Source organism: Anguilla anguilla, chromosome 7, assembly GCF_013347855.1.
Source record: "Anguilla anguilla isolate fAngAng1 chromosome 7, fAngAng1.pri, whole genome shotgun sequence".
Lineage (NCBI taxonomy): Eukaryota > Metazoa > Chordata > Actinopteri > Anguilliformes > Anguillidae > Anguilla > Anguilla anguilla.
Window position 1 is genome coordinate 21,879,669 of NC_049207.1, and position 24,939 is coordinate 21,904,607.

General features: G+C 45.3%; 1 protein-coding gene and 5 non-coding genes across 6 annotated transcripts; 3 read left to right on the top strand and 3 right to left on the bottom strand.

The window, feature by feature from the left end:
- The first annotated feature begins 33 nt into the window (after positions 1 to 33).
- Positions 34 to 20,251, top strand: gba2 (glucosidase, beta (bile acid) 2). The gene is made up of 17 exons (XM_035426182.1): positions 34 to 1,845; positions 7,867 to 7,958; positions 8,165 to 8,280; positions 9,038 to 9,256; positions 9,806 to 10,045; positions 10,240 to 10,342; positions 10,629 to 10,782; positions 13,416 to 13,541; positions 14,557 to 14,741; positions 15,287 to 15,391; positions 15,625 to 15,732; positions 16,127 to 16,278; positions 16,596 to 16,702; positions 17,375 to 17,517; positions 18,158 to 18,273; positions 18,661 to 18,852; positions 19,054 to 20,251. The coding sequence occupies exons 1-17, from the start codon at positions 1,655 to 1,657 to the stop codon at positions 19,354 to 19,356; spliced, it is 2,652 nt and encodes an 883-aa protein (XP_035282073.1). The 5' UTR covers positions 34 to 1,654; the 3' UTR covers positions 19,357 to 20,251.
- A 2,697-nt stretch (positions 20,252 to 22,948) lies between these two features.
- trnak-cuu lies at positions 22,949 to 23,021 on the bottom strand. The gene has a single exon. It is a non-coding gene; the product is annotated as a tRNA-Lys (tRNA).
- Positions 23,022 to 23,159: 138 nt separating this feature from the next.
- Positions 23,160 to 23,233, top strand: trnan-guu. The gene has a single exon. It is a non-coding gene; the product is annotated as a tRNA-Asn (tRNA).
- Positions 23,234 to 23,560: 327 nt separating this feature from the next.
- trnak-cuu lies at positions 23,561 to 23,633 on the bottom strand. Its single transcript has one exon. It is a non-coding gene; the product is annotated as a tRNA-Lys (tRNA).
- A 563-nt stretch (positions 23,634 to 24,196) lies between these two features.
- trnak-cuu lies at positions 24,197 to 24,269 on the bottom strand. Its single transcript has one exon. It is a non-coding gene; the product is annotated as a tRNA-Lys (tRNA).
- A 143-nt stretch (positions 24,270 to 24,412) lies between these two features.
- Positions 24,413 to 24,486, top strand: trnan-guu. Its single transcript has one exon. It is a non-coding gene; the product is annotated as a tRNA-Asn (tRNA).
- The last annotated feature ends 453 nt before the right edge of the window (positions 24,487 to 24,939 follow it).

Below are 24,939 nucleotides of genomic sequence, written 5' to 3' on the forward strand. Positions count from 1 at the left end.
ATTGGCCATCCAGAACTGCACCGTGGCATCTTTGATGTCAAGGGATAGCTATAAGCAACAACCAAAACTGGCAAACGGGGACTCTAATGTAAGTGTTAGAGATGCATAATATCAACAGTATCTCTTGAACAAATTGTAAGCCTTGTTAATGCAAAAACTTTATATTTTGTATCAGCTAAGTACATTAATTCGACACAATTTCTTTAAAGACACATTTATGTAGTCGGCGTTGAAATGTGTCCTCCCACGTCTGTTCGAGTTGGTCTAGGCTTGCACTCGGAGCATTAGTTCAGCGGTGCTGGATGTGGAGCGATTTCCGTATCGTCGGCATAGATTAGCAAAGGTCTGAGAGTGTATTTGGGGTATAGGGTTCTGCAGTGGCTTGGACAACCCACTATTTATCTGGAAGATACTAACACCCTTTTTTCACAATGCGTATACAATGACGGATGTGTTATATACTTACTGTTGGAACATATGCTGCTTTCATTTCTGTTTAGGGTGCTTTATAGAAATATAATTTGTACAAGTAGCTGATGTTATATTGCTAGTTCTTGAGATACCTCGTGTAAATACACTGTCGTATCTAGCTGTGTGATTTGGTGGCGTTAGGCAACAATTGGCTCCAGTCATCTGAAGTTTTTGGAAACCTCTGGATTACTGCCAGAATACAGCTGAGCCATAACTACAGCAGGATATAGCAGTTTCGGCCAGCGGGAGAAATTTTGCCCTGTAACTACAAGGCTACTTAATGGGAAAGAAAGCGGCGAGCCTTCTTCGTTCGAGACAAGGGTCACTGGAATAGCAGAATAAAAGGGTCATCCCAAATGCACACATTGTCGTTTCTATTATATCGGTATCTGGGCTGGTTTCTGCAGAATGTAGATGCTGTTCTGCAGTACAGGAAGCGCTGTGCGATTACAGTTGTTGGACAGGCCGACTGTTTGTTATCGTGAGGGGTGTGTAAGTTGGTATGCTCACCCAAGACCGTCACTATGCACACCTGAACGCTGCCTGGGGTGTGTGCCATTGTTCTGAAGCCCACGCCTAGCTCACTTGCATTGTAGATTGTGCCGGTGAAGGGTAACGTTGATTAAGGGTAACTAATTGAAATGCCCATTTCGGCATTACCTGCTAGACGACACTGCAGTTGTGTCTGCGACAGATGCCAGTTGGCGCTGGTGGTAAAGGTGCACAACCACCACCTGTGAAGGTTTGAATTAATCTCTATCGCTAGACACTGGATACTCTGCAAATGGTGTACATAGATTTACCTGGCTTGCTCTGTTCTATGGAGTTGTATAATCGTCACTCGAATATTTAAAAAAAAAAAAAAAAATCTCGGAATACAAACTTGACAACATTGAAACGATCGAAGCCATTCTGTACATTGCGTTGGAGAAACTTAAGTAGGCTACAATTTGAGCAGGTATATCAGAGGATGTAGCGACTTCTGAGAATGAACATATTAGTGTAATCTAACTGAATTTCATCTAAACCACTGTCTTTACTATTAAAAACGTCGAACGCCACAAGCTTGGAGAATTCATTGGAAGATCTTTGTCGGGGATTTGACGGAAGTTCACCGGTAAACGACACCGTTTTCGTAAGACCGCACTTTTACCCGGACCCAGTGAACCGACCATTGGCCCAGATGGAGCCTAGTGAGAGCAACTCAACCACCGAACTTATGAGCCGGTATGTCTCGTCTGAGCCTGGATATGGGGTTCCGGCGGAAGGTTGGCGGATCTGTTTGGCCCACGAGTTCAAGGAGAAGCGAAAACCATTTCAAGCTAAAGACGTGTCCCTGTCCAACGTCATGGAGCACATTGGGCTGGGTGTCAGGTAAGAAGACAGATCCCCCTCTAGCCACTGCGCCACTCTGTGGCCCCAGGTTTTCCAGATTGCATTTGCTACATCTGCATTGAGCCTAGTCGCTATGGTGCTCCCCCAGGGGAGCTCTAATTTCTCTGAAATTACTGAAGCCTTATATGGAAACTGGCACATTTGGACTGGCTCTGCAAGACTGGCTTCTCTGTATAATTGAGATGTGACTTGCATTCCAACAGGGTGTTTTGTTGAATTCTCAGCTGCGAGGAACTGCATAGTTTGTCCCTGTGTTGAACTAACCACCTCTAGAATCTCTTAATTCCTGAATGAAGTGTAACCCACGGCCAGCACTGATTTCTGTTTAAAATTGTGACGTGATTATACTGACAGCATTATAAACTGTAGCCCAAAGAGACAAAATAAGTGGGCCGTGTCTCAGAGGCTGATCTTTCAGTTTGCCCTCCCCCCATCACCATCCTTTGTTTGAGAACTAGGTGCAACCTGTTTTTTTATCGCGTGGCATGAGGCCCAGTTGATTCTGTGAGACAGGTAGAAACGATAAGTGTGGCAGTCCAGCCGGAATTAGGACGTCTTTCTGGAAAGGTTTTGTTTGTGACATGATTAGATTTGGCAGGGAATACTAGAGGAGCTGGTGCGGCAAGTTAGTCTGGAAGTATGGGAAGGTAGGGTTGTTCGGGGAGTCTGACCTGTATGATGGGTGTCGAATGGTTACCCTCAAACCTTCAGGCAAACTCACAACATGGAAACACCAACTTCCCCCCGCTTCATACTCATTACCTGTGTGCCTTGGAGCTGACCCCGGGGATACTATGACCATGTGCCCCCTCAGGGATAGTACGGCTGTGGGCCCCTCAGGGATAGTATGACAGAGCTCCATTCAGGGTTAAACACCTCCCAGCAGGGTCAGAGTATTAACTGCTACTCAATGCCACCACCACATCCCAGCTTTTACAATAGCAGGCTGGATCATATCTCCTTACAATGAGTGTTTGTCGTCGTTTGCGTGTATGTGTGTTTTGGTTTGTTTGTGTGTTATTGTTTTTCTGTGTGCTTGTGTGCGTTTGTGTTTGTGTGTGCATGGATATGCATGCCTGTGTGTGCATGCATGTACTTGCGCCTGTGTGTTTGTTTTCATGTGTGCTTGTGTGTGTATGTAGGGGTGTGTGTGCATGGGCACGCATGCTGAATGTGAAGAGGCCATTGGACACAGTGGGGATCATAGAAGCGCCTCCTTGTCCCAGGTCCCTCCAGCACCTCTCCATACAGCTGTCAGTGACGACCACTGAGAGCTAACTACGCTTCATGCTCTGAAGGAGTCTTGAAACCAAACGGCAGCCCAGGGCCCGTTTGCACAGACCAGACCTGGTCAGAAGCGCAGCCAGCTGCCTCGTGTGCAGAAACATCAGCAGTTAGAGGGGATTATGAAAAACAAACAGGCGTTGTTCTGCAGCCCAGTTCCCCTGTGGCACAGAGCTTTGCGCCATGGTAATTTAGGTTAATGATTGATTGGGTTTCACTGTAACCTTGCTGTCTCCTGTGTGCTTGCATAAATGGCACCAGTCCGTCGCTGAACAAAAATGCTGGGTTTATATCATTCTCAGAAACCCCTTCTTCTTCTCTTCAGCTATTCAAGCAGTGGAAATTGTTATTTTCAGGATTATTTTCTGTATGAGGTATCACCTTCCCTTCACATTAGATGCACAGACTTTAATTCTTTTCAATTAAAGTGTAAATCTCTATAACTGAGATTGAGTTATATAACTGCTCGTTGAGGTTGTGCAATAAAGATAGTGCTATCATCACCATTGTCATCACTGGCAATATACTTGGGTATATTGGGTAAACTTAATAACATGTTGCACCAACTTTAGCAGCAATAACTGCAACCAAACCCTTTCTATAATTTCATATCAGTCTTCCACATTGCCGTGGGGGAAATTTACCCCGCTCTTCTTTGCCAAACTGCTTTAATTCAGAGAAATTGGTAGATTTTTGAGCAAGAACAGCCTTTTCAGGTCCTGCCACAGCATCTCTATTGGGCTCAAGTCAGGACTTTGTCTAGGGCACTCCAGTACTTTAATTTAGTTTTTTTTCAGCCGTCTGGATGTGGACTTTTGTGTTTTGGATCATTGTCTTGCTATAGCCTATAACCCAATTACACTTCAGCTCACAGACAGATGACATTCTCCTTAAATTTTTTTTGGTACAGAGCAGAATTCATGCTACCTTCAGTAATCGCAGGCAACAAAGCATGCCCACATCATCACACTAGCCCCACCATTTTTGACTGTTGGTATGATGTTCTTGCTGTGAAATGCTACTTTATGCCAGACATAATGGAACCTGTGTCGCCAAAAAAGTTCCACTTTTAACTCCTCTGTCTATAGAACATTATCCAAAAATGATTGGGGGTCATCCATCCCATTTTTGCCAAGTCTCTTTCTTATTGTGGAGTCATGAACTCTAACCATAGCTGATGCTAGGGAGGCCTGCAGTTCTTTGGATGTTCCTCTGGGATCTCTTGCGACTTCCTGGATGAACTGTCGTTGTGCCCTTATAAAAATTTTGGCAGGCTGGTCACTCCTGGGAAGATTCACCAGTGTTCCAGGTGTTCTTCATTTAGAGATAATGGCTCTCTGTGGGTCGGTTGAGTCCCAGAGCCTTAGAAATGGATTTGTAACCAATTTCAGACTGGTATATTTAAACTTTTTTCTTATCTCTTCTAGAATTTTCGTGGCATAGTGTGCTTGTAGAAACTTTGTGGCGATTACATCACTCTGATGGTAAGGTTCAGATTCAACAGTTGCAGTTAAGCCTGGCTGTATTTAATCATCTGAATTGAATTATTAATTTGGTTTATTGGTTGATTGAGACACTAAGGGGGCGATTACTTTATCACACAGGTAATATTGGTGTTTGATAACTTTTTTCACTAAATAAATAAAATGATTATTTAAAAAATGTGTTTTATATTTACTCAGTTTTTATTTGTCTAATATTACATTTTGTTTAAAGATCTCAAATCATTCAGTGTGACCAATATGCTATAATAGAGGAAATCAGGAAGGGGCAAATAATTTTTTATGGCACTGTATATTAAGGGAGCTATACTTCACTTTGTGACAAAGCCATAATTGCTCCTCCTGTCCACTCCCTTGGGTGGCATCTTGGTCAACAGCTAGTTAGCCTAAGCGTGGATGTTTTCATCCACTGCAGTTGTTAGCGATGGTGTGCTGGCTCATGGTGAGGGGGGTTTAAGGAGCTATACTTCACTGCTGATCGGGCAGCTTTCTGCCGAGGTTCAGCTTCTTGTGCTTCTGCTACTGTATTTTGTTGCAATAACACTGCTTCGTTCAGGCATTCTAGTTATCAGTGTTGGATTTATCATGGTGGAGCTGCTCAGAGCTGTGTGTGTGCGCGCGCAAGTTTGTGAGCGCGTGTGTGTTCACTGTGTTTGTGGGCTCAGATGTGCATGTGTGTGTTTGCCTATTCTTCTGTATACAGTGTGTGCTTCTGTGCTTGCATGCCAGTGGATTTTGTGTTGTCTGTGTGTGAGCTCCCCATGACACACTTTTAGTAGGTCATAGTTTGCCTCTGTGCAGAGCTCTACCCTTCCACACAACAGCTAAACGAACCAGAGCTCTGTGTGTGTGTGTGTGTGTGTGTCTGTATGTAACGTGTGTTTTTGTGTTAGGCAGATTAGAGCTATCCCTCATGCCTGCAGAACAGACAATTCCCGGCTTTATCCTATGATCCCACAATTCCCTGCCCTTTATTTTCCCCTCTGTCTCCACTCTGCCCCGCTCTTTTCCTCTGAATCAGCCTCTGTTCCCAATGGGGCTTGTGTTGGGTGTTAAAGGCCTTTCAAACAGCTGTGGCTGCATTTATGGAAGCCCTGAATGGGCCCTGTGAGAGGGGAAGGAAGGAGTGCCTGGGACAGAGGGACTGATGGACATACGGACAGAGAAAGAGAGAGAGAGTGAACCATGTATGGAGTGCAGGATGCAGGCTTTGGCCTGTCAGCTGCCAGAAACCACTGCGTCTCTTGACCGGAAGCACTCTGGTTTGTTACGACACAGACAAAACGGCCACAAAGCTCTGTGTACAGCCAGCATATGTGGTTTAAAACTTATTTTGCATTTATGCAATGACATTTAAGTTCACCATCCCGTTCTTGTACTGTTTAGCAGAAGTTGGCGGTGTAAAATTGACGGCAAAATAAATGAGGTCCAAATTTTGATAATGTAACATGTCGCCAGAGAGTGACAAGAGGGAGAGAGCAATCCCGGTCGACCATCCAACACTTGTAGGTACCCGGCCAATTGCGTCCCCAGGTGCCCTGTCACTAGCTGATAAATGTTCCCGTGAGATTCAGCTCTGCCTGTCTTTTCTGTGCTGTGTATGTTTGCCACAGGGTGAAAAAACTCTTCACCTACCAAATGAAAGTGGTTGCTATTAACTATTCCCTCCAAGCATTCGCTTGCTAATCACAATTCTTATTTACCAGTTTCATTCCCATCTTGCCTGCATGCACCTGCCAGTGCAGAGTACAGGCTGTGAAATTCTTCTCAGGCAGTATCACCTAGCGTCAATCAAGCTGCCTGCATTCAGTCGGTCTAAAAGCCAGATTCCCCTGTCAGTGCACACGCTAGACAATGGAATGTTCCGTGGCCTTTTTTTTTTTCCCCTAAATTGGGTCTAATCTGGATGCGTCAGGCCGAAGCCACAAAAGCAGAACTGCGCAAGCTCTGCTGATTCAGATTCTATCCCCCGTCGCATGCTCTGTAGCGCGCTGCCGCACCGAGGCACGCAAACCCACCTCCTGCCAGAGTGCTGACTCCCTGCGGCAGATTTGCTGCGCTTGTTGCATGCACAATGTCCTGTGTTGTGTCTCCACAGAGGCTTTCCTCTAACGGAGGGGATAAGGTAGTGAGTGCGTGAGTGAGGTGTTAGGGTTAGGCAATGCGGTTCGGTTAATAGCCAATATTTGCATCATCAAGCAGTTCTTGGAGAATTTTAATTGATCAGAGATTAGTAATTATCAGGCCGCAGAAATGCTCGTCTTCGGCAGACTGAGTGTGATGGAATCTCAATTGGGCATGAGCTGGATACTACTACCTTTTAAAATGGTGGAGTGGCTTAATTTTCCCCTGTCCAGTGTCTGAAGACAACACAGGGCTTGGTTGTCTCGTGTCAATTGTTAAAGATGCCAACTTATCCCATTGTGATGTTAATTATTAACTTGTTAATTGATAACATTAATGGTAAGAGTTCAGATCTAAAAACAATTCTGATAGTGCAGACATTCCAAGCATAGTTGCCTCTGCCAACAGTTAATTCCGAACGGCATTTAAAAATGGATGAGCAGATTAGAGCAATTATAAAGTTTCTTTTTGCTTGTTAACATGGAGCATTGATATAAATTCAATGAAGTTTCTGTCTTGCTGGGTCATACAGTAGCATTGCCCACCATGTGGCTGATATAGATTGCAGTTCACCTGGAATTTGCTAGGTGGGGAAACAAATAAAAGAACTTTGTTGTTGCTGCAGTTGCCTGGTGATGTTAACCCAGAATTCCCTTGTAGATGCTTTAAATTACCAATGCCAGAATTCCCCTGGAAACACTGTGTATAAAAACAGTAATGCAGTTGTCTTACCATAAGATTCTTCTTTTCTCTTGATAAGACTGTTCAGAAACAGATAGGCTACATTGTATAACACAATAGGATTATGACTAAAATGCAGATGAAGTTTGAGCAATTAAAAACACACACAAAACACAGGAACTGATTCATTTTTAAAGTTTTTTTTTTATTATTGTTTATGAATACGAGACCAAAAGCACAGTGTTCTCCAACACAGCAGCCTATTAGCAGTACTCTCATTTTAGCTTGTGCAGTGTGTAACTCGGTAAAGCAGTGTTAATGTTTGCCGATTGGTGGTGTAGCTGGCGTGCTGTTGCTGCTGTCCAGAGTAGCTCCTCTCTGTAGCCTGGCCTCTTGTTTCTGTTGGCAGGTATCTCAAGTGGTGGTACAAGAAGACCCAGGTGGAGAAGAAGGCTCCCTTCATTGACATGTTCCGGGCCCTTCCGCTCCGGCAGATTTACGGTGCGCATGTGGTCGGCACATGTTCCCTCATAATGTGAATCGTAATCATTACATTACATTACATTATTTATTTACATTACTGTGAATGCCGCACCATTATAGTTATTATAAATGCAGTACTCTAAGAGATTATCAATTATTCAGCACACGGTATAATGGGAAGCAAAGTAATGTACAGAGTTTTAAATGTGTCTTCTTTTTCTTAGGGGTTCCTTTAGGGGGATTTGGAGGAGGAACCATTACTCGTGGGTGGAGGGGGGAATTCTGCAGGTGGCAACTGAACCCTGGGATGTACCATTACAAAACCGTCTTCGCCAATCAGGTAAGCATGGATGACGGTGTTCTTGTGTCAAAAAGTGACACAAAAATGTTTTATGAATGTTTCTTTGGCAACTGAACAACAAGGTATCGTTTTGATGCTGGCATAAGTACGTCCGCAGGCATATGAGACTGCTGGAAGGCCACAGTGTTTGTCGGTTTATTGTGTCTTTCAGCACTTTAATAGTGATTAGTTCAAGTCCTTGATTGGTTAAAGAGTCCATGCACCTTGCTTCTAAAGCCTAAATTTGCTGTGTATGGAATGTGTTTGACACCCCTGCATTAATGTCTGGGTAAAAAAAAAAATTGAGCATGGATGAAGACCCGTGCATGCACATGCACGCACACACCGGAGTGCAGCTCAGTTCTCATTCACACAATTGGCTGGCCTGTGAGATTGTAATCGAGTCACCGTATCACTCTACAATCCACACTCTCCAGGTGTTGCAGTATTCATGAGGAGGGATAAATAATGGATTGGATCAGACCCTGACTCCACATTAAATCACTCTCCCAGTCTGTGTGTGTGTGTGTGTGTGTGTGTGTGTGTCCTTGTAGTGTTTCCCTACTGACCTCCTCTAACGCTGCATTCCCTAGTGACTGTCACATGGTTTATCCATTTCCTTCTGAACTCTTCCTCTGTCTCCCTGTGTCCCCCCTGTTCTCAATGCACCTCCCTCTTTTCCTCCACCTCTCCCAATCTTATCACCCACCCTCTCCCCCTCCTCTTCTCCTCTCGCTCCTGCTCGTCTCTCCCTCAGTTCACTGTCTGCCTGCGTCGCGGGGGCCAGACGGTGTACCAGCAGGTCCTGTCTGTGGAGAGGCCCCCCACCCTGCAGGGCTGGAACTGGGGCTACTGCGGGGAGTACGCCTTCTACCACGCCCTCTACCCCCGCGCCTGGACCGTCTACCACCTGCCCGGCCAGAACGTCACGCTCACCTGCCGCCAGGTGTCGCCTGTCATCCCACACGACTACAAGGTGCTTGGGACACACTCGTTCCCTTCGTTAAAGTCCACCTGTCCAAATATTTACCCACAACACTTTGCGTCGTGGGAAGAGATATGGTTCTTTTTTTGTGGGTACCCGTAGCTGTAATATGGGCAGCTGATGCAGACGCAATGACTGGTGATGCGAGTGACTTACCCCTGTAAAGCAGGGGTGGCCAGCCCTGTTCATGGAGAGCCACAGGGTCTGCCATTTTGCATTGTTGCTCACCACATAATTTGATTAGTTAAAGCAGTTTAGTATGCGTTGGGCTCGCTTCAGGCACTTTTAAACCCAAAGCCAGTGTACCCTCAGCACCTGGGCTAGCCACACCTGCAAGATAGCTTCTAATTACAGTCTGAAGGTGGATACAATATCAGGGCCACTGTAGACTTTTTTCAAATGATTAATAAACATATGGGGTCTGTGTGGTTGAAGAGAAGGCTCTTAGAAAATAGCTTTCTTTTTTCCTCTCTCTCATACTCTCTTGCTCACACTGGTCATTCTCCCTCTCTCACTCTTTCTTCATCCCTCTTTCCCCAGGACTCCAGTCTCCCTGTGGCAGTGCTGGTGTGGGACATAGAGAACAAGAACGACTTCGCTTTGGAGGTCTCCATAATGTTCACCATGACTAATGGCTCGGGCCACAAGGATGACAAAGGCGGGGGACACTGGAACGAACCATTTCACCTGGAGAAGGAGGGGGAGGCCGTGTCTGGGGTCCTGCTCCACCACTGCACCCCTGTCAACCCTTACACTTTGTGCATTGCGGCTCGTGAACAGGTAATGCACCATCATGCGCGTAAATGCATAAAAACTGAAACAACATCGCTGGTTTTAAATACTGCACTGCTGTAGTCAAATCGTCACATTATTTATTACCTGATGTAAATGTGGCAAGCATATGAAAATTAAGTGCAGGGCATGTGAAGTTTGTTGGATGAGATAATAATTCTGGAATTGTGTGTGTGGCTCAGTCTGACAGGGAGACGTCTTATCAGACTGCATTCAGCCCCAGGGGAACATGTGGGGCGCTGTGGAATGACCTCATCACTGATGGACGTCTAGACTCCCCCACAGGTAGGTCTTAAGGACTGAATACCAGGTTGATACTATTGGAAAAACAATGTGAGGCATAGGCCCGACCATTATAATTTTACCATCCAGTGGATCTGCTGTCCAATCACAGTCCTGATGTCAGTCCCCAATCATGCTTCCACGTGGTGTACTGTAGCTATGCAACAAGTACTCAGCATTGATTGTAGATCTGGTGCTGACTGTGATGATTGGGGTACAAAAACAACATACAGTAGTGTTCCTCGGATATGCGCTAACCCCCTTCCCCACCCCTCTCTCACTGCTCCAGGGTCGAGCCCGCCCACGCAGAAGGGGGAGAAGGTGGCCGCTGCCCTCGCGGTGGGCTGCACAGTCCCGGCGCACGGACACAACAGCGTGGAGTTCAGCCTGTCCTGGGACATGCCCGTCATCACCTTCGGCTCCCGGGAAAGAGAACACATCAGGTACAGGTCCTCCCTGCTTCCAGAAGACCGTACACACACAAACACACACACACACACACACACGTGCACACACACACGCTCACACACATACACACACGCGCACACACACATGCACGCATGCACACACCACGCAAACACACGCACCACACACAAACATGCACACACAAACTCAAAAACACAAGGATGCAGAAATATACACAGTTGATAGTTACACAGAAATACTTATAATCCCATTACTTTAAAATGTGTTCATGTAGAGAGTCCAGACTGATGCACAATAATACTAAACCTTACCTTGAGACTGTTCAAACAATTACAAATAAATAATATATAAATCACTAGTATCAGGACTGATTTATTTGCTGTTTGAGAAACTCTGTGTTGTCAGCTGGCATTCTGTTATTCTTTACAGATCGACATGTCCTGGCTTGCTGTAATTGAAAATTTGAGTGAAATGTTGATAAATACTGCCTCCAGCATAGTGTGTGGGATTCACACACACACACACACACACACAGACACACACACGCATACGCACACGCACACGCACGTACGCACACGCACAAACCCACAAAGGACCCCGAGGCCTTTGAAACACAATGGTGCCTTCTTACTGATTGGCTTTCACAGGCAGGTGTCCCAGGAATGTTTAGTGTAGTAGAATAGTGGTTTAATGTGATCAAACCTACTGTAATCTTGAGCCCACATCACAGTCACCTGTCCGTCTGTCTTGAAAGTCTGGTAAATTCTTTTGTAACCTGTTTTTCCTGAAAAGGGGGCATTGCTCAGTTTCAGTGGAATGAATGTATTAACACAGGCTTGCCTCATTTTAAATTCCCCGAGTTTGAATTCCCCTGTAGGCGCCCGTTCCTTGGCTTTCAACATAATGAGCTCTGAGCTTGACAATCAGATGAAATATGCCTCCTGCATCTGTATAAATATGCCTCTTGCAGGCGGTATACTACAGAGTGTGTGTAATGTATTGCAGGAGGTATACTACAGAGTGTGTGTGATGTGTTGCAGGAGGTATACTGCAGAGTGTGTGTGATCTGTTGCAGGAGGTACACTACAGAGTGTGTGTGATGTGTTGCAGGAGGTATACTGCAGAGTGTGTGTGATGTGTTGCAGGAGGTACACTACTGAGTGTGTGTGATGTGTTGCAGGAGGTACACTACTGAGTGTGTGTGATGTGTTGCAGGAGGTACACTACTGAGTGTGTGTGATGTGTTGCAGGAGGTACACTACAGAGTGTGTGTGATGTGTTGCAGGAGGTACACTACAGAGTGTGTGTGATGTGTTGCAGGAGGTACACTACTGAGTGTGTGTGATGTGTTGCAGGAGGTACACTACAGAGTGTGTGTGATGTGTTGCAGGAGGTACACTACAGAGTGTGTGTGATGTGTTGCAGGAGGTACACTACAGAGTGTGTGTGATGTGTTGCAGGAGGTACACTACAGAGTGTGTGTGATGTGTTGCAGGAGGTACACTACTGAGTGTGTGTGATGTGTTGCAGGAGGTACACTACAGAGTGTGTGTGATGTGTTGCAGGAGGTACACTACAGAGTGTGTGTGATGTGTTGCAGGAGGTACACTACTGAGTGTGTGTGATGTGTTGCAGGAGGTACACTACTGAGTGTGTGTGATGTGTTGCAGGAGGTACACTACAGAGTGTGTGTGATGTGTTGCAGGAGGTACACTACAGAGTGTGTGTGATGTGTTGCAGGAGGTACACTACAGAGTGTGTGTGATGTGTTGCAGGAGGTACACTACTGAGTGTGTGTGATGTGTTGCAGGAGGTACACTACAGAGTGTGTGTGATGTGTTGCAGGAGGTACACTACAGAGTGTGTGTGATGTGTTGCAGGAGGTACACTACAGAGTGTGTGTGATGTGTTGCAGGAGGTACACTACTGAGTGTGTGTGATGTGTTGCAGGAGGTACACTACAGAGTGTGTGTGATGTGTTGCAGGAGGTACACTACAGAGTGTGTGTGATGTGTTGCAGGAGGTACACTACAGAGTGTGTGTGATGTGTTGCAGGAGGTACACTACAGAGTGTGTGTGATGTGTTGCAGGAGGTACACTACTGAGTGTGTGTGATGTGTTGCAGGAGGTACACTACAGAGTGTGTGTGATGTGTTGCAGGAGGTACACTACTGAGTGTGTGTGATGTGTTGCAGGAGGTACACTACAGAGTGTGTGTGATGTGTTGCAGGAGGTACACTACAGAGTGTGTGTGATGTGTTGCAGGAGGTACACTACAGAGTGTGTGTGATGTGTTGCAGGAGGTACACTACAGAGTGTGTGTGATGTGTTGCAGGAGGTACACTACTGAGTGTGTGTGATGTGTTGCAGGAGGTACACTACAGAGTGTGTGTGATGTGTTGCAGGAGGTACACTACAGAGTGTGTGTGATGTGTTGCAGGAGGTACACTACTGAGTGTGTGTGATGTGTTGCAGGAGGTACACTACAGAGTGTGTGTGATGTGTTGCAGGAGGTACACTACAGAGTGTGTGTGATGTGTTGCAGGAGGTACACTACAGAGTGTGTGTGATGTGTTGCAGGAGGTACACTACAGAGTGTGTGTGATGTGTTGCAGGAGGTACACTACTGAGTGTGTGTGATGTGTTGCAGGAGGTACACACGTTTCTTTGGCGGTAAAGGAGACGCTGCGCCATCCCTCTGTCACTACGCCCTGACGCACTACAGAGACTGGGAGAGACAAATAGAGGCCTGGCAAGGACCCATTTTGCAGGACAGGTACTCATACTCACACAGTCTCACACTCACACACATACTCGCACACACACTCACGATCACACTATCCAGCAGCCAACAGCTGACTTTTTTGCACCTGCTTGTGTGTGTTGCTGTACCATTCGCAGACTTGGACGAGTCCGATGTTGTTGTACTTTTCCAGGCTTGCTTTCCCCATGTAAAGAAACCCTCGACTTTACTTCTGATGTGGTTGAAAAGTACTAAACTGCATTCTCTGAAACATCTGGGATGATGTCATTGAGACAGCTGTGAGTGGGACACATGCTGCTGCATTCAGATTTGTCCGTAAAAACCCTACAGCTACAACAACAAAAACTAACAATAAACTGAAGAGAGACGTATTTGCCTGTGTTGGTTACCTGATCTGATTCATGTGGCTGATGTTCCCAACCCTAACCATGCTGTCACGCATCTTAACAGTGGCAGTGGTTTGATCACAATTTTGCTTAATCTCTACGCCTACTGCTGGTTTTCTTATCATGCAAGTTGTCTTGATGCACTTACTTTTCCTCTTTTGAGTGCACTTACAGTATGCAGAGTAATGAGGTAAGGTAATCAAACGTGTGTTGGTACAAAATACCTCCCAAACAATGTATCCATAAATAGCATTAGGAAAAAAAACAGGCAAGCAAACTGTATTACAAATTTCATATTTCGACTCATATTCCATATGTCAAAAAGCATATTTCAAATAAGTTTTGAAAATACGGTCATCAGAGCTTAGTTGAGATCATGTCTCTGGACAAGAGCATCTATTAAAGTAATATAATGTAATGACTTTCTTCTGTGGTTTCTCCCCCTCCCCTTCACTCTCTCTACCCTTGCTCTCTTGCTCTCTCTGTCTCTCTATCTCTCACTCTACCCTTGCTCTCTTGCTCTCTCTGTCTCTCTTTCTCTCTCTCTGACCCTTGCTCACTGCCATCCTCTTTCTCTCTATCCCTCTCTCTGCCCCCTCTATCTCTCTCTCTCTCTCTTTCTCTCTCTCACTCTCTCCCAGCTCCCTGCCCTCGTGGTACAAGTCGGCTCTGTTTAATGAGCTGTACTTTGTGGCGGATGGTGGCACCGTGTGGGTGGAGCTTCCGGAAGACAGTGATGTCAGTGGGGGTCTCCGCAGTGAAGAGGGGGGGCTCCCCGCCCAACCACCTGTCGTCAAGGAGTACGGCCGTTTCGCCTACCTGGAGGGTGAGCTCGTTTGTCTGCCTGTCTGCTAGCCTCTGTAGCTACAGTATGTAGCGCTGTGCAAAATGGCAAGAGCCAACCCAATATAGACCATCGTTGGGCCTGTCTCCTGGCACATGCGCATGTGGGCAAATGTGACAGCCAGTAATTTGTATTGTACATCTATAATGTGTTTCTATAATAATTATTATATATAGGTAGGGCGCGGCTGTTGTACACTTGAGTAAGGTACTTAACCTAAATTGCTTCAGTATACAGCCGTTTAAATGCATACTATGTAAAAATTCAAAACTGTGCAAAAACAAAAAGGGCGCTCTGGCTAAGAGCGTCTGCTAAATGGCTGTAATGTTTTCCATGCTAAATCCAAAACAAAAAATTGCAGTAATACACAGAATGTACCTGTTAATTAATTATTGATTATTCAAGCATATAAAACATGATGGCCAGTGCTGTAAAACAACTACACTCTTGTGAAGCAGTACTGAGTTGCCTGGGGATAGTGGTGTTGTGATGTGATGTACTGAATGAGAGTGATGCTGTAATTTTAGGTCAGGAGTACAGGATGTACAACACGTATGACGTGCACTTCTACGCTTCCTTTGCCCTCATCCTCCTCTGGCCCAAACTGGCTCTCAGTCTGCAGTATGACATTGGTGAGTGGAACACGTGTGTGTATGTGTGTGTGTGTTTGTGTGTGTGCGTGCGTGCGTGCGTGCGTACGTGCGTGCGTGTGTGTGTGTGTATGTGTGTGTGTGTGTTTGTGTGTGTGTGTGCGTGTGTGTTTGTGTGTGTGCGTGTGTGTGTGTGTGTATTTGTGTGTGTGTGTGTGCGTGTGCGTGCGTGCGTGTGTGTTTGTTAGAGTGTAACAGGACTCTCCCTCTCACAGCGGGCAGTGTGGTTCAGCAGGACTCCACAGAGAGGCTCAGTCTAATGAGTGGCCGTTACTCTCCAGTAAAGACCCGTAACGTGGTCCCCCATGACATCGGAGACCCAGGTAAGACTGCACCTGGCCTCTCCCACAGGGAGTCTCTCCATCTGTTAACCCGTGTCCCCGTATTACTGTCACTGCCTCCTTGTGACCACTTCCGCTTTGTATTACCACATAACATAACAAAACAAAATGGCAGATTCATTCCTGCGTTAGCATTTACAGTAATGCGTGAATGCATGCCATTAAATTTATTAATACCATTTTAATCAAAATGTTTCGAATTTTGTAATGTTTTTTGAATAAGATGCTACACAAATAATTGTCTAATTAATTAAAAACAGACTGAACCGAATATGCAAAAATAACATGGCATAAGCAGTAGCAGTAGCAGTGCAGATGAATGTAGGCTTGAGGTGGGGATCAGGCATCTTCCAAAGGCTGATTCGTCTCCGTGCAGACGACGAGCCGTGGCTGCGGCTGAACGCTTACCTGATCCACGACACGGCCGACTGGAAGGACCTCAACCTCAAGTTCGTGCTGCAGGTATACCGAGACTTCCACCTGACCCAGGACAGGCAGTACCTGGAGGACATGTGGCCGATCTGCCAGGTGAGTCTGCCGACGCAGCCAATCACTCTACAGAGATGCAGCACCTCCCCCTGTCCCAGCCAATCGCCTCGTGAGGTCAGGTGCTCGGCCCTCACGGTCTAATTTGAAACCAAAGTACGCAACTGCAGTTCTAGATTTGTATCGTCTTGGCGTGGACAGAGCACACACACAGAGGCCCGTTACAGTCACCAGAGACACACACCTGTTCAGGTCAGGTGACCTGACCATGGCATCCCACTGTTTCATTGAGTTCTGTTTAGCCTGTAGTACTGTGTTGATTGACGACGGTGCTGGTTCGATCTGATTGGCCTTCCCAGGCGGTGATGGAGTCAGAGATGAAGTTTGACCAGGATGGCGATGGGCTCATCGAGAACTCGGGCTACGCTGACCAGACGTACGATGGCTGGCCTGTCACAGGGCCAAGGTGAGAGATAATTGGAGTGATGGAGAAAGAAAGGAGGCAAGAATCTGGCTGAACTGTAGCCTATGAGAGCAAGGACCTCTCCCTGCATAGAGCAACTGGGCCTGTTGACTGTTTTGGATGTGTGTTTATAGCACAGCACTTCGCTAACTTCTTAACTTGATAATGTTACAGATGTCTTACCTACTGAGCACCAATGTCCTTATTTTCATTGCTTTTAGAAACCTACACTGTGCCTATCTTACCATAATAACCTCTTAACTTGGTCTGCCAAATGAACCAAAATGTTGAATGGGGATTGGAGACTATATTGAGACTTCTTAGGGATTTCCTCAACCCCATCCCAGAGAATTGAACATAGTCAGAGACCGAGCTGCACATGCAGAGGAGCTCCTTCCCATTGGCAGAATGCAGCCTCTAACCTTTGACCTCTATGTGTGGGCGGCCTTCTGTCTGACCACTATTATGTAAGCGATGACCTGTAAAATTTCCTGTTTCAGTGTGTGATACAGGTGCTCAAGACTCTCCACCGAGCATGTGCTTACGGGGTAGTCTTCATTAAGCTTGGAATTATTATTATTATTATTATTATTATTAGACATGGCTCCCTCTGTCACTGTTGACTGCGAAATGATACAGGGTGACCTTTGACCCCTCTCTCTCTCTCTGACTCAGTGCGTACTGTGGGGGTCTGTGGCTGGCCTCGGTGTGCGTGATGTGCAAGATGGCGCGGCTGCTGGACAGCGACTCTGTGTACCGCCGCTACAGAGACGTGCTGGACAGGGGGAGCGCCGCCTTCGATAAGCTGCTGTGGAACGGTGAGGCAATGCCAAGGTCAAAGGGCAAGGGGACAGGGTTTAAATAGCAGGGGCCAGATGGCTAAGAAGGGAAGAGACAGTGTTTGGCACAGTAGGGAAAGGGAGTTGTGTGAGGGGTGTGGCTGGAGAGTTCGGTACCTGAACGGTTGTTTTGTTAAAAGGTGGTCCAGATTCTAAACTGGCAGCTCAGGTAGACTGCTCAGCAGGTGTACCAGTTACTAATCATGCAGTTATTTCTTGTGGATATTCAGAAATCCATTTACTTAGGCCGGCATTAGGGATTGGTACTAATCAGTAATGTGAGCATGTTAAAGGTAATCTACTACTGAATTTCCAAGCCTTTAACCTGGATGAAAACAACTGTCTGGAAGCATAGCAGTTGGAGCCGATCCAGGTTTTACCAGATACAAGTTAGTGTGTTTGTTAGTAGGGACTGGTGTGACTCAACATGCTATGTGCTTGAAGAACAAGTTCCATCCCTGTCCAAAAATGTTTCTGAAAGCTTGCCGTTGGGAAATGTCCAGGAAAACTTATTTTGCCTTCAATTGTGTGACTAATGATTGAATACCATGATGAAGAATATGTGAAGGAACTGGAGCCCCTCTGTAACCTCTCTCCCCCTCCCTGTGCCCCCCTGCAGGTCAGTACTATAACTATGACAGCAGTGGGCGGGACCTCTCCAACAGTGTGATGTCAGACCAATGTGCTGGCCAATGGTTCTTGCGGGCCTCTGGCCTTGGGGATGGGGAGTACCAGGTGAGCGCCTACGCTGTCGGACCCACGTTCCCTGCTCTGTGAGCAGCCCCTCGGAGTGCTGGTTATAGGACTAAACCCTGATATGTGGGCCCCGGGGTTCTGAGCCTATCTAGAGCGAAACCTGTAAACTCTGAGCAGTGCTCTCAGCTTCTCAGGCTAAAACCCAGCTTTATGAACTGGCTGTGGAATGTGCAAGACATGATTTGGTTTCCCGACAGCTTAAAGGATTCTGTTAGGCAAACAAAAACAAAAAGGCTAATGTTACTTTGTTCCTCATACGTAATCTCTGCTCTCCCCTGATTGGTTTGCACAATTTATGTGACCTACGTCAATCGATCTGCAGATTAAATGGAGGCTTTGTAATTGAGTACCCCTCCCCCTCGCCAGGCCTTCCCTGAGGAGAAGGTGCGAAGCGCCCTGAAGTCCGTGTTCGACCTGAACGTGATGAGCTTCGCCGGGGGACAGATGGGCGCGGTCAACGGGATGAGGCCGGAGGGCGTGCCCGACCGCTCCAGCGTGCAGTCGGATGAGGTGTGGGTGGGCGTGGTGTACGGATTGGCCGCGACTATGATTCACGAGGTGAGCTCACTTCTCCATAAGATGGCCTCACCGCAGTGCTTGGCGTAATGGTTTCCTCTAGTTTACAGCTTCCTGCTATAAAATTGCTTTCACATATTTTATATCAAATTTTACAAAGGTTAACTCTTTAGTCCCCCCCCCACTTCTGCTAATTTCTCTGTCATCTCTCTTTCCTCTCCTGGGCTTTTCACTCTCTCCCAGGGCATGGTGGAGGAAGGGTTCCGCACTGCGGAAGGATGCTACCGGACCGTGTGGGAGAGATTGGGCATGGCGTTCCAGACCCCTGAAGCCTACTGTGAGAAGGGCATCTTCCGCTCTCTGGCGTACATGCGGCCCCTCAGCATCTGGGCCATGCAGCTGGCCTTGGACTTGCGCAGGGATGGAGCCAGGCTGAAAGCCGCGGAACTGCCCCAAAGTCAAACTGCTGCTAACCAAGAAGGAGAGGCTCCACAATCCAATGAAGTTCTCCCAGAGACTCTGCATGATGTCCCCAACACTCATTGACCCTCAGCAGACTGCTCCCAGACCAACAAAAAACCCAGCACCTACTGTCTAGCACCTGGTAAAACACTTACCTGGTGCTGAATCCACACCTACTTACTGGCCCACATGGACAAGTCTGTAGTGCTCAGTGTTCTGACTTGCTCTCCCGAAGTCTGTGCCCGGTGTACCACTCCCAGAACACAGCCTCTGCGCAGTTGTTTGATGTTCTAACACTCACGGATACCAGGGGGCAGGGGAGTTTTGCTTCATGTGTGTGCCCTCTCGGTGGAACCTCAGGAAGAATAGTTCAGAATGTTCCCTGCCCCCACAGTGCAAGTATTCCCAGTGTTTCCTGCTGCAAACCAGAGCTGTATTACCAGTAAGTGAATCCTGGCACTTATGTGAGCAAGCTTACACACACGCAGATGTGTGCACACACACACACACACGCACAACAGGAACAAGTACACTGTAGCAACTAATGAGATGAACAGTGGCAGCTGCACTGTAGCAATCATAGAATCATACAATTCTACAATCATAGAAGCATAGAATTATTTAAAAATGGAATGATAATTTTTCAATAAATAAAACACTTGTATAGGCAAATTGTACTTTGTGTACTCAACAGACGGTGACTGCAGAACCCAGAAGAGGGCCAGAATTGTAAAGATTTAATTAATGAATGCTTGAAATCATAGTTGATATAAAAGTTGTTTTTTCCTTCAGTGCTGTATAGAGTGATGCATTATAAACTCCTTTAAATCAACTGTTTCTTTTTTAGTGTCTCTTTTTACACCATTTTGCGGGTCTGTGATGCCTGTCTGTGTGAATAGCAACGTCATATATGTGTGTAGTTATCACTTTTGCGCTGTCCTTGAGAAAGAGAGGTAATAAAATGGAGAATGAACTTCAACGTGTACGCCTGTCCTGTTGTCCCCACCTCAGTGTTTCTTCCTGTGCAGTACCAATTATTGTGACGATAATAATTAGCTATAGCCTATCGATTTTCCTGTTATCCCCACCTCAGGTGTTTCTTCTTTTGCAGTATTGACCACTGGGACGAAGAAAAGACATGACAGAAACATTGAACAGCAGGAAAATCACTGGGCTAAAGCCGTAGACTAGACCTGATATCGTTACATTTACATTTAAGTATTCAGTGGATGATCGTATTGCATAAGTCGCTACACCTCAAGAGAATGCATTGGTGCTCTTGACATTTTTAATAGGGAATGCTGGCTTTCAGCCTTGGCTTCCCAATTCCACTGCTCGCCAAAAACAATCATTTAAAAAAATGCACTTAAGGCCTATTTAAAATTAAATTAAACAACATACATTGATACTACAATTAGAGATGCCACACATGGAAATGTTGCGTTTTCCTACGTTTTCTGTAAGCCATTAACCCTCGTTCGTGGTTGCAAAGAAACATTTGCATATTTTTAAGAGACCTCCTGTATCCCGACATTCATTTTGTATTATGATTTTACTGAAGCGGGAAGACTACCAGTTGGCAAATACGGAAGGTTGTGTGTATAGTCGATGTATGTTTTAGCTAAATTACCTGTGACATGCAAGAGCAATTATCTGCTTTACTCGGATTGTCTATTGAGCACTTTAAGTTCAAGTATGCGATGTCCAGTCGATATAAGTTTCAGTCGCTTCCTGCTAACTTGTGTTAGCTGGTATCGACGGTCAGCATGTGCTCTTGCTAGCTGTTGCGCTTTTACTTCATCTGCCACTTGGATAGGTAGTTTTCGTATTTATTTTATTTGCTGCGTTTGAACGTCGTCAGTATGCTGTAATTTGCCAGCCACAATGGTTTCGTTTTTTCAACTGTTTTCGTCGAAATGGTGGCTGTAGCTGCACTGTGAAGGTAGGCCTACCTCAGAGGGTGAGTGATCGTTCTTGTCACTTGATGTCGGAACTGTGCTGAGCTGAACCATAACATGTTAACGAATACATTTATTATGCGTTGTTATACATTATCAGTTTCAACAGTGTGTAGCGCTCTATGGCATTTATTATATGAACACACAGGTGTAGTCTCCGTTTGATTTTTGGTGAATTTTGCTATAAATTGGCAGACGATAGGATGTGGCTAGGCCGCAAGTTAACGTAACTAAGTAACTGTGACAAACGTCGTTTGGTAACGTTACTTGATTTTTTTCTTAAAACGTTATCGTTACGTTAATAAAACTAGAAAGACCACGCCTTTCAACTCTGGTAGTTTGTCAGCAGAGTGCTGATAATGGTGTCTTCAATTTTTCTCAACAATAAACGTTAAGCATCCTACATCAGAAATGGATGCAGAGCGTTGGGGCGTTTCGGAGGTTGGAGGTCTTAGAAGTCGCCATCTAGTCCAGACAAAACCCATTTATGTCCCCAAACATATAATTTCCCCAATTTCTAATAGATTTTCCAGTCGTTGTGGAAAGCTAACTTGATCCAGTGGCTGATTATATTCACAATTTTATAGCAATTTCAACGTGACACTTAAAAAAGAGGGTGTGTGCACGTATAAACTGTAACGTTAGTGTTACTTAATTTAATTGTTTTGGGAAACTTGCTAACATTTAATTTATTTTTGTTTAAACGGTTGCTTCAGCTAGGAAGACTGTTAAGGACTCATAGCATGAAAATAGCAAGATAATGCCAAAAGGAGAATTGCGACACAGTGGCTGTGTCAAAAGACTTGGCATTACATTTGTATTATATTACATTATTTGTCAACTGTGCCTACTCTTTTCTCCACAAAATGAAGTTGGTACACCTGCCTGCCAAGATATCGTAAGTAGGCATTAATTTAAATTTACCACACATTTTGGCTCCGCAAAAAACCGTAGGGGATAAACCTGAAATATGGTTGCACTGTATGAAACAGAATTTATGCAACGTTCACACGGGGTTTTTGCATAGGTTTTGTGTTGACGCTTGAAGCATCGCTTTGTTTTTCGGGCGTCACCAACTTGTCAATCAAATATCTGTGAGTAATATTTTTATTGGAATGACATTTTTGTCTTTTATAAATTGAATTTAACAATATCTCACATAGATCCCGGTGTTTTTTTGTGATTATACCATTCACTAGAACATGACAATTTGTACATTAAATTGGATTAAACTGTTCTTATTAAACTGGTGTTTTTTCAAACATGAGAAATAGGTGCAACAATCTACATAATCAACATTGTTATTGCAGATTATAATTTTATTATTTTTTTATTGTCTTTTAAAGTCATACAGTTCACAATTGTTCATAAGTATATCAAATTTAAATTAATCTTTAAGAGGTGTAGAATGATTTTTTAAAATCTGTTCTTAGTTCAACGTGTAATAAGTTTCTTGTCCACTAGATGGCATGATCACAAAAAATGATTGCAGTGAAAACATTGACTGTAGACTACATTGAAATTACATTAAAGCGTACATTGTGTAGAAGCAATAGTAGTGTTTCCCATACATTGACTATTTGGGCAGTTCGTCCAAAAGTTTTTAAATCATTTTTTGATGAGAATGTAGTTGGCTTTTAGGAGCCTTTTTTGATGAGAATGTGGAAGGAGTACATAAAGGAAACGATTGTTAAAGGACCTTGAAAAAGAAAACTTGACGCCCAACGTGGGGCTCGAACCCACGACCCTGAGATTAAGAGTCTCATGCTCTACCGACTGAGCTAGCCGGGCCTCTTGGATTTTTACAAGCTGCAGTGCTACACGTGATTTACCCCTCCCCCAGGCATTTGCCACGTAGCACACTGTTGCCAGGCAACAGGCTAAGGAATCAAAGGATCATATTACGTTCTCGCAGAATGCCATTCGGCTGTCTCTGTGGCGCAATCGGTTAGCGCGTTCGGCTGTTAACCGAAAGGTTGGTGGTTCGAGCCCACCCAGGGACGTTGTTGTTTTTGATTTTTTAATTTTTATTTATACACCACAGAGGAAACTTTACCACTTTTTATGACTTCAGGGAAAATCTGTGAAATGTTACCGAATCTGCCCAACTGTATCCCCTCTGTGCACTCATTCTGAACCTCAATTTTTAAAATTGTAAAGTAGGCAGAGAGTTACCCATTATGTAATTGTTTGGAATACAGCACAGTAAGCTTGTTGTGATCATGTGATTGTTAATGGCATGATGCATAGCTATTTTCTGACATGACAGGTTGGGAACCATGAGGCCCACTCTCAGTGGAGGTTAGTGCCAAAGTTGATTCCAAAATCAACGCCCAACGTGGGGCTCGAACCCACGACCCTGAGATTAAGAGTCTCATGCTCTACCGACTGAGCTAGCCGGGCATCCTGGCACGCTGCACTATATGCTGCAGGCACATAGAGTTTAAAGGATTAACATGGTGGTTGAATGTGACACAATGTGCTGAATTTTTTAATAACATCTGTTATTTTATGTTTTTCCCATAGGCCTTTAAATAATAAGGGTGTTTTGATCTTATTGGTACATTTTGTTCTGGGATATGGGTTCAAAGAAGACACTTTAATAACAGTATTATAATTGTAAATGTCCAGCTTTTACCCGGTATGTTTCATGCTGTAAAGGAGACTATTTTGTAAAGCTCTGATTGGCCACGTCCTTCAATTCTTGGTAGATTCTTTGTGGCGAACGGGGATTTGACTGGATCTCACAACCAAGAATTACAGAGAGTCACGGCTTCCTCGGGGAGCTAGCCGGGCTTCCTCTACTTGTTTTTCCTTTCTTCACTCTGCCCCTCCCCCTTTCAGCCTTTGTTGACCATGCATGATTTGCTATTTCTGACATGACAGGTTGGGAACCACTACTCTAGCAGGGTCTATTGTGTCGTTGGCTGGCTGGTGCTATGGGGCAGTTTACTGAGCAAAATTAACGCCCAACGTGGGGCTCGAACCCACGACCCTGAGATTAAGAGTCTCATGCTCTACCGACTGAGCTAGCCGGGCTGCTTATTTTAGTTCCCTGCTGTTGCATTATTACCGCTTCCCTCCGCCCCTCCCCCATTCTGCTGCCACGTAGCACATTGTTGCCAGGCAACAGTCCTGGGGCCAATGGATTATGTGACATTCTCGCTGGGTTGGCCGCTGTGGTCTCTGTGGCGCAATCGGTTAGCGCGTTCGGCTGTTAACCGAAAGGTTGGTGGTTCGAGCCCACCCAGGGACGTTGCTGTTTTCTTTTTTCTGTTTCTAAGTGATGATTGATAACTGGGAAGCAATTATAGACCATCATGTGTCATAATGATTGATGACCTATTTATTCTATAACATCTTGTGTACAAACAGAACAATAAAGTCAAAACAAAGCCAGCTAATATTTCCACTAAATATAATATTTATTGTGGGGGCTGGGGAGCTAATGTGTCCCCCTCCCAATGTTAAACTCACTTTTATGCCCCTAGTGCTGCACTCAATTCCTTTTCAACGGATGAGGCCAATAGAGGAGTTGAGGCCACTGAACTTTGAGGCCTCATACTTTTCTGACTGAGCTAGCTGGACTTGTGTGGCTTCCTTCTGTTCTTTTGCATGCATGTCCCTGCCCATACCTCACCACTCCTTCGTGCAGGAGATGTCGTCATGAATATGATCATGTTACTTTCCTGCAGGGAAAGCGGCAACG